This window comes from Helianthus annuus, chromosome 12 (genome assembly GCF_002127325.2).
Source record: "Helianthus annuus cultivar XRQ/B chromosome 12, HanXRQr2.0-SUNRISE, whole genome shotgun sequence".
NCBI lineage: Eukaryota > Viridiplantae > Streptophyta > Magnoliopsida > Asterales > Asteraceae > Helianthus > Helianthus annuus.
In genome coordinates this window covers 71,738,892-71,748,610 of record NC_035444.2, presented here as the reverse complement: position 1 = coordinate 71,748,610, position 9,719 = coordinate 71,738,892, and the positions used below count along the sequence as shown (strand labels likewise).

The following is a 9,719-nucleotide window of genomic DNA, read 5'->3' as shown; positions in this document are numbered from 1 at the left end:
CCGAGGTTGTACAAATTCCTGATTCATTCTATTGTACTTGCTCTCAGTCACAGGAAAGGAGGGTACGATGTGATGAGAGATTACCAAATGAACATGGTGACAGCTCTAGTTCTTAACAAGAAGTATAACTTTTGGAAGATTATGTTTCATTATCTGGTTGAGAATACAACTTCAGAGAGCAAGACTTGGATGTATCCACGTTTTATTTAGATGATGTTAGATCACGCTTATCCTCAGCTGGAGAGAGACGAAAAGAATGATCTATTGATACTATATCACATGGATAACGAATCTTTGAAGCAGTTGAGTAGATATCATCCAAAGCATCCAGATCCAAAGACAAAAGTTGAATTTTTTGGTTTCATCAAAGACAAAAGCTATCAAGATCTAGATCCAGTTAATCATCAGAACTGGAGGAATGAGGAAGAGATGAAAGAAGCTGGTTATGCTGATGAATTGAAAATTCTTGAAAAGTTCAAAGATTCTAGGAATGAATGGTTTATGAAAGAGGTTAAAAAGAAGAAAGCTAGAAAATCAACTCCAAAAGCTCAAACTGAGGAGGGTTCTTCATCACAACCAAAGAAACGTCGAAAGAAAACAGTTGAGATTTTGCTTGTCGATGAACCAGATGAAGAAGAACCAGAAGCAGAAGCTGAAGCTGAAGATGAAGCTGGAGCTGAAACTGAAGTTAATGTGGGAATTGATGTTCGTTTATCCCCTAATTCTGAAAAGTTGTTGAAAGATCTTAATGCTTTTAATGCTGGAAAAGAAAAGGAAGCTGGTGAGAAAGAAGGTGAAGATGGTGATAAAAGCTCTTCAAGTTCGTCTGATGAAGAAATTGACGAGACAGAGCGTGCAAAGAGAATTCAAGTTGAGATTGCTAAAGAAAAGCAGCTTAAAAGAAAGAGAAGACAGGAGAAGGATGATGATTTGTATGTTCCGTCTCCTGAGCATGTGATCGAGTCTCAGACACCACCATCTGGTGGTAGAAAGAAAGCAAGTGCTAGAAAGAGTATTACATCTCCAAGAGCAGCGAGACAAAAGTTGACTCTTAGGCTGCCAAAACGTACACCAAAAACAAAGCACCCTACACCACCACCTGAACAATCACCACCAAAATCACCACATCCATCACCACCTAAATCACCACATCAATCACCACCAAGACAACCATCTCCTATCCAATCACCATTACATCAATCACCACCACATTTTACCCCACCACATCAAACAACATTCCAAGAACAACCTATTCTTACTTCACAACAAATCTTCCAAACACCACCAACTTCACAACCACATGTTCAATCCACACCTGGTTCTTCTGGTTACAAAATGTTTCCAAATATTCCACCAGAAGGTATTTCTCTTGAAGAAATTCGTGATTTCAACTTTGCAAGTGATGTTCAAGTAAAGAATGTGGAAAAGAAGGTTGATGCAGTTTTGGTTGTGAATAAGAGATTGGCAGATCGTGAGAAGATACTTGAGATGCGTGTTAAGAAGGTTGAATCTGAGAACAAGTCTTTGTTAAAGAAAATTGAAGCAGATCAGACCGAAATTGATATTCTGAAAGTTAAAGTAGCAGAGTTAGAGGAAGAGAAAGCATGTAGAGACGAACAGAATAAGTATTTTGAGTTAAAGAACAAAGAGCTTGAAGCTGCCAAAGCAATGAAAGAACATGAGTTGTATATGATGAATAAAGTGCTTGAAAATATGCTCGGAAAGTCTATATAACAGAGGTTTGAAGAGATAGAAGTTGAAGAGTTAAGAGCGAAACGTCAACCTGAAATTGATGCTGAAATGAAGTCTAAAGGAAAAGGTGTTGAAAGTTCTGAGGTCACAGAAAGATCAATTGTTCCATCCACTGTACCTGAATCTCCTATTCAGAATCCTCATCCTATTTCAGTACTATCTGCTGTCTTTGAGGAAGATGTGTTACTCGAAGATGTTATTAATGATGAAGAGGATGATGAGGAAGAGGATGATGAGGAAGAGGATGATGACGAAGAGGATGATGAGGAAGATAAAGATGATGATGCAGATGATGTGTTCTCTGCAAGCAGTCATAGTGACGATGGTAATGATGATGATGATGATGACCAGGGAGGTACTGGTGTCAAAGTTACTGAAGCGTCAAATGAACAGAATGTTGATGATTATATGCATGATGATGCAAATGAAGATCATGAGAGTGCTGAAGGTGAGGGGGAGCATGGGGATGATCAAAGTGTTGATAAAGTTGAGAAGTTAATCTTGCGTTTAGAGCCTGAAGTAGAAGAAGGAGAAATCAGGCACACGTATACAATGGCTAAGATTATTGAGCTGACAAAGATTGATGATCCTGATTTTAAGTTTGATTTTGAAGAAGAGTTAAATGCATTCGATATCAACCAACAACTTAATTATGTATACAAGTATGTTGATGAAGCAGATAATTATGACAGGGTTGAGGTTCAGGATTGCAGTGACGAAGAGGGTGTATCTGAAGACACGTCTAACTTTCCAACTCTTGTTGAGCTTTTCAGTGAAGAGAACAGAGATGAATTGAGGAGAAAAGTTGCTGAAATTTTGAAAGATAAGAACTTTGACGGTACTACGAAAGATCCAGAAAAGGAAGAGAGAAAGAAGTGGTTCCGTAAAGACACTGAAAAAAAGTTTAAGCATCCTTTGAAGTTCTACAAGAGAGATAGAGATGTTTCGCTTGGTGATATCATTAGCTGGGGATTTCTACCTCAAGTTAATGCATATGCTATTCGTAGAGAATACGGTGTGCAATACTTTGAATGTCTTTATGATATTATGTCCCTACCCTGGTGGGATGTGGAAGAGTTGTCAAAGGTTAGAACATTGGGCTATCCAATCAGAAAGAACGATGTGCCTATGTGGGGTTTGATAATGTATGAATCGTTGAAAAACTTCAAGCACTGGAAGCCTCATTACCCGAAGAAAGTTCAAAGGGTAGATCCAGTGACTGGAGTTGAAGAGACAATTTTACATGTGAAGAAGCCTAGAGTGATCAAAAATATCCCTGTGCCGAGAATGGAACAAGAGTTCTATAAAGGTTTTGTATGTTGGGTATACAGCTGTATATCGACTGAAGCTGTGATTACTTACAGGGCAGAGAATGAGATTAGAGAAATCTTTGTGTATGATCCTCTGTGGCTAGTGAACTGTTCCGTGAAAGACATAGAATGTTTGTTTCTGAACAAGATATGGTTCAAAGCTGAAGATAGAGATCAAGCGATGCAGTTTCAGAGAGTTGTGTCAATTTGTTTTTAGAAGGGTATTAATGCTGCTAGCAAATGGTCGTCTAAATGGTGGAAGACTGAGAAGGAAGAGAAGTTAAAGGCTGAGAAAGAATGTAAAGCACGTGAAGACAGAGATAACATGCTGCGGTATACTGTCTTTCAATGGATGGTTGCTGAAGAAAAGAAGATAGCTGATGGAAACGAGAAGCTTAGGAAGCTGTTGTTGCGAAAGCCTAAGCAGAGGGAAGAACATTTCAAGTCGCTGTGAAGAAAGCGCTGAAGACTAGACTGAAGACTCCGGCTATATCTAAGGGGGAGTTTGTTGGTGCACGATGTCTAAAGCCTTCGTCTTAAGTCTAGGTCATAATGTATAGGGTCTAAAGTGTCAAATCTATAAAGTTAAGGGTCTTTATGTAATTTTGCATGAAGTAGTGTTTACCTAATTCCGCACTGAATTACTTAATGTAATTCCGCATGAACTGTCAGGTCTAATTTCATGCGGAATTAGAGGGCCTATATATTTGTGTGTTGTCTTCTCATTTGGCACGGAACTAGGAAACTTGTCACGAAGTGCTGCCAAAATTCCACTGTGTAATCACTTTGATATTTGAATGAGAAGATTGTTTTAAAGTGAATTATCTGTTTTCTACTCAATTCTTACTGATTCAAATCTGTTTGTTTGTTTCCGCCACTCAAACAGTTGTGCATTGCCTCTGATTGACTCACTTAATCGTCAAAACGATCCAACAGTTCGGTTGGCAGTTCGTTTGGACAGCTGTCCGGTCGGTCGGTAGCCCGATCGAATGGCTGTTCGAGTGGATTGTTTCTTCCTTTGAGAAGGATGTGTTTGTGTATGATGGTTTGACTTTTGAAGTTTTCGTTGTAGCATTAGAAAACGAAGTATCTTTACCTTTCAGGTCGGTCGATCGGACGGTCGTTCGATCGGCTGGCAGCCCGATCGGTTAGGTACTTCTAGCAAGACAAGTTCTCAGCAGGGTGTCACCTGGTCGGACGGCTGTTCGATCGGGTGGCACTCCTAGTGCATTGAACATGTTGAAAATCGGCAAAGTGTTGAAGTATAGTATCTCATAATCCGAAGAGTAATCTGATCGGACGGTAGTCCGATCGAACAGCTGTTCGTTCAATACTAGCCTTCAAAATATTGTGATTAAGTGTGGGGCCATGTGTTAGCCGATCGGCTGGCCAGTCGATCGGCTGACTGTCCGATCGACAGCAGTCCGATCGGTCAGATCCTGACCTGATCAGCCTGTTCGTCGAACACTTGGTTATTCTGATTGTTTTTCGATATATCGAGGTGTTTTGACAACGAGTCAAACCATAGAATCCTCATTCTTACTTGTTTCTCCTGATCGGACAGGAATCACCCAAATCCTGCCGGTGAACTGTTTGGAATGGTGTTTAACGTTTAACCCGAAAACCGTTAACCTCGAGGATAGAATCTGGACCTTGAGCCATGCAATCACCGGAGTGATTTGTAAGTCGGCACAGGCTCCGTTTCTATCGGCTTTGAAGGCACAGAGTGTAAAAGAGTTAAAAGAAAGTTGGAAAATCCATCTTCCAATCCTTTTCACCGTGTATATGTTTAGATCTATGAAAGATCTTTGTTTGTTTATGTGGAAATCGGCAAGATCCAAGTGATTCGTGGTGGATTGAGGCCAAAACATGAAGTTCTTCAAGAACCCATGATAACATCATCTTAGAACACTCGAATCTTGATGATTTCACGGTTAAAATTTAAGATTTGAAAGATAGAAAGGTGTAGGAGTGCGTGTAGATCAAGAAAGTACAAGATTTAGGACGAAATCTTACCGGAATCAAGAGGAATCTGAGAAAAGAAAGGGAGCACGAGCTGGTCGGACAGAGGTTTCCAAAAGTAGAAAGTTTGAGAGTGACAAGGGGTATTTATAGGATGCCAAATTAGGAAAGTGCTGGCCGATCGGCCAGGCAACTCGATCGGATAGCCTGTCCGATCGGACAGCCTGTCCGATCCAACAGCAGTCCGATCGGCTGGCTGTTCGATCGGCTGGTAACCTGACGATCAGCTACACGATTCGAGTGTTCGGTGCGACGATTTTCGATATTTCGATCTCGATTGCGATTGATGAGAATACGATAGAGTTTCCTATTCAAATTACTTTTAATCCCAACTACTATATCAACATACAAACATCTATATCTTGCACTGTCTCTTCTCCACCAATTATCATAATTCGATTTCGATTGAGTTCGATTGGGTTTCGATTTCGAGTCGAGTTTTGATTGATTACCTCACATAACATAAAGTAAATATGCACATGTAACACATAAGGCACACACACACGTACAATAACACCAAGGTTGCACAATTCGATTTTCAAGTTCGATGATGATTAGATTAGTTCGGTTACTGATTAATTGACTTTATCGCATTGTTACTTCCTATTATTCACAGTCATAAAGCGGTTCGCATCGATAAATATACTTCGATTACTTCGATTGTACTTAATTACTCCACATAATACAACTAACGTAAAAACATAAAATAGACTAACAACAGTCAAAGAAGTCAAACAGAGATTGAGAAAGGAGAGACAGGTCATAATTAGCGATCTTTGCTTCCTTCAACTTCAATCTTGACTTTGACTTTGACTTTCGAAACATGGGGTGTAGCCTCCCCTTGTTTAGGGAATTTCGTCCTGAAATTAGGCCGAAGCCGTAACAAACAACACCATGAATCACTTTTGAGAACTTTCCCTCTCTAGACTTTCACTTGAACAACTGCGGGTACTTTGCCTTCATGTCGCTTTCGAGTTCCTAAGTGAACTCTGCGCCTCGTTTGCCTTTCCATCAGACTTTCACAATAGGAATGCGCGAGCGTCTGAGTTGCTTGGTTTGGCGGTCCATGATTTCAACAGGCTTTTCCACGAAGTGTAGCATTTCGTTTATTTGAAGGTCATCGAGAGGTACAATTAAATCATGCTCAGCCAGGCACTTTCGGAGGTTTGACACATGGAAAGTCGGGTGGACATTACTAAGTTCCTCCAGTAGTTCGAGTCTGTAGGCGACTTTTCCGATCCATACCAGAATCTTAAAGGGTCCAATGATGCGTGTGAAGTGTTATATATTTTAGGTGTATATTTTAAGCCCTTTTTACACTTTTTAGCCAAGTTTTAAATTTATAAACACGATATTCACTAACACTAAACACACATATGGGCAAGTGCACCCATCGTGGACGTAGTATAGTGTTGGTAAGATACCGAGGTCGTCCAAGGACACAAGAGCTTTTAGTACCGGTTTATCCTCAACGTCTAATCAAATCAAAACGTTAGAAAAAGATTTTTAAAATAAAACTAACTAAAATGCTGAAAAAGAAAATAAAAGTAAAAACAGATAGACAAGATGAATCACTTGGATCCGACTCGTGTGTAGTGTAACCTTTGATTATTTTCGCACTTTTGCACTTGTTTAAGAGATTATCTTAGTTATTGTAGTAGGCCCCTCTTTTGAAGGTGACGTTACCATCAACCTAGTAGTTTGAGTCAGCAAGGATACAATCCTAAAGGGTCGGATTATTGAAAGATAATTAATTAAGTTATTATTGCATAAGTCCTAAGTAGTCTGAGTCAGCAGGGATACAGTCCTAAGTAGCCGGGTTAAAGTTTTAATAGTAGTTTAACTTATGAGGGGATCACGACTCACACACTCTATGATGGACAATGGATGATGGTGGTGGATGATGGTGTTGTGATGGTGGTGGGTGGTGGGTGAAGTGTGAGAGAGGTGGTATGCCAAGGGATGAGTTACAAGAGCTCCAAGCACTCCTATTTATAGGCTGAACAGAAGCCTGGGCACGGCCCCGTGTCCACTGGGCACGGCCCCGTGTCCACTGGGCACGGCCCCGTGTCCATCTGAGTCTCTCTCTTCATTAATTGCAATTCGCAATTTCATTAAATGTGTCTACAACAGTTGACCACGCCCCCGTGTCCACTGAGCACGGCCCCATGGTGGGCACTAGAAGCTTCTATCACTTTGTCTTTTCTGCTGACACTTGGGCACGCCCCCGTGCTCACTGAGCACGGAGCGTGTTCAGCCTTCTGTCTTCTTGTTTTGCTTTTGGGAAAATGCTGTCGGGAGGTCGGGCATGCCACGTTTGTTCCTTTTCTTGTATTTATGTTCGATTTAGCTGTATTTTTGCTTCTTTTGTTCATTTGAGCTCATTTAATCCCGAAAATACAAAAGGAAGACAAAAGCACATTTTTTCCAACATTAGTACTAAAAAAGGGTTAGTTTTATGCCACAATTGATGTAATTTATATGTTGCATTTTGTGCACATTATCCAACATATCGAGGCGCTAGTTTCCCTTTCTTGCCGAATCTGGCCACACCCATCCAAGGGGATACCTTTAGGAGTACGTAGTCGCCAACGTTAAATTCAAGGGGCTTGCGTCGTTTATCGGCATAACTTTTCTGTCTGCTCCGAGCTTTCAACAAGTTGTCTCGAATTTGGAGGACTTTGTCAGTCGTTTCTTGCAGTAACTCGGGACCGGTTAATTGCGAGTGACCAATCTCGTGCCACACAATAGGCGATCGACATCTCCTTCCATATAGTGCCTCGAATAGTGCCATCTGGATGCTGGTATGATAACTGTTATTGTACGAGAATTCGACTAGCGGCAGGTATTTATTCCAATTACCACCGAAGTCTATGACACACGCACGGAGCATGTCTTCAAGAGTACGGATCGTTCTTTCAGTCTGTCCGTCGGTTTGAGGATGGAATGCGGTACTTAAGTTAAGCGTCGTACCAAGAGCTGCTTGAAACGTTTCCCACAATCGCGATGTAAACCGGGCATCACGGTCAGAGATGATGTCACGAGGCGTACCATGATTACAAATGATCTCGCCGGTGTAGATTCGGGCTAATCGTTCTACCTTGTGGTCTTCCCGTATTGGCAAAAAGTGGGCTGATTTGGTCAAACGATCAACGACAACCCAAATGCTGTCGTGACCTGATGATTTGGGCGGAAGCTTTGTTATGAAGTCCATAGCTATACTCTCCCATTTCCATATAGGAATTGGCGGTTGTTCGAGAAAGCCAGAGGGCCTTTGATGTTCAACCTTGACCCTTGCACAAGTCAGGCATCTTCCGACATAGAGGGCGATATCCCTTTTCATGCCCGGCCATCAGTACTTGTAACGAAGATCCTGGTACGTTTTATCGGCACCGGGATGAATAGAATATCGGGATTTGTGGGCTTCGTCCATTAAAATCTTTCGCAATTCGGTCCACTTAGGGATCCAAATTCGGTCCAGAAAATAGAAGATCCCATTTGATTTGCTGACAAGCTGAGCTCCATCGTGATAGATTCTCTCTTTCTTCAAGGTACGTTCATTAAAGCAAGCATGTTGGGCTTCGCGGATGAGGGTTTCAAGATCGCGTTGGGCTTGGGTATTACGAATGTTGAGCAAATAACTCCGTCTGCTGAGCGCGTCGGCAACGACATTTGCTTTGCCTGGGTGATAACGAATCTCACAGTCGTAATCGTTAAGAAGTTCGACCCATCGGCGTTGACGCATATTGAGTTCTTTCTGATTAAAGATGTATTGTAAACTTCTGTGATCGGTGAAGATCGTACACTTGGTACCAAACAGGTAGTGTCGCCAAATCTTTAACGCAAAAACAACTGCGCCTAGCTCGACTCATGGGTTGTATAGTTCTTCTCGTGGATTTTGAGCTGTCGAGAAGCGTAAGCTACAACCTTGTCTCGTTGCATGAGAACACAGCCAAGACCAAGGTTGGAAGCATCACAGTAGACAATGAAGTCGTTGTTTCCGTAGGGCAATGTGAGAATAGGAGCATTGCAAAGCTTATGCTTGAGGGTTTGGAAAGCAGACTCTTGTTCAGTTCCCCAAACAAAAGACCTGTCTTTATGTGTAAGGGCGGTAAGCGGCACAGCGATCTTTGAGAATCCTTCGATAAATCGTCGATAATAGCCCGCTAATCCGAGAAAAGAACGGACTTCAGACGGGTTCTTAGGCGTAATCCAACTTTTAACTGCTTCAATCTTCGCGGGATCGACATGAATACCTTCACTATTGACGATGTGACCCAAGAACTGAACCTCCTCCAGCCAGAATTCACACTTGGAGAACTTGGCGTAGAGTTGATTCCCTCGGAGTAGCTCGAGAACCAAACGTAGATTTTGTGCGTGTTCGGCTTTCGACTTGGAATAGACCAAGACATCGTCGATAAACACGATGACGAAACGGTCCAGATATGGCTTACACACGCGATTCATCAGATCCATGAAAACCGCGGGTGCGTTGGTCAAACCTCGTAGTGGCCGTAGTGAGTGCGAAAAGCAGTTTTAGGTTTATCTTCTTCCTAAATGTGTAGCTAGTGATAGCCTGAGCGTAGATCGATATTCGAGAAACATGTAGCACCTTGCAACTGGTCAAACAAATCG

At 41.8% G+C, this 9,719-nt stretch overlaps 1 protein-coding gene across 1 annotated transcript; it reads left to right on the top strand.

Annotated features, from left to right (window-relative positions):
* The first annotated feature begins 279 nt into the window (after window positions 1-279).
* LOC110893089 (serine/arginine repetitive matrix protein 1-like) lies at window positions 280-1,734 on the top strand. Its single transcript, XM_022140209.1, has one exon. The coding sequence runs from the start codon at window positions 280-282 to the stop codon at window positions 1,732-1,734; it is 1,455 nt and encodes a 484-aa protein (XP_021995901.1).
* Window positions 1,735-9,719: the final 7,985 nt, after the last annotated feature.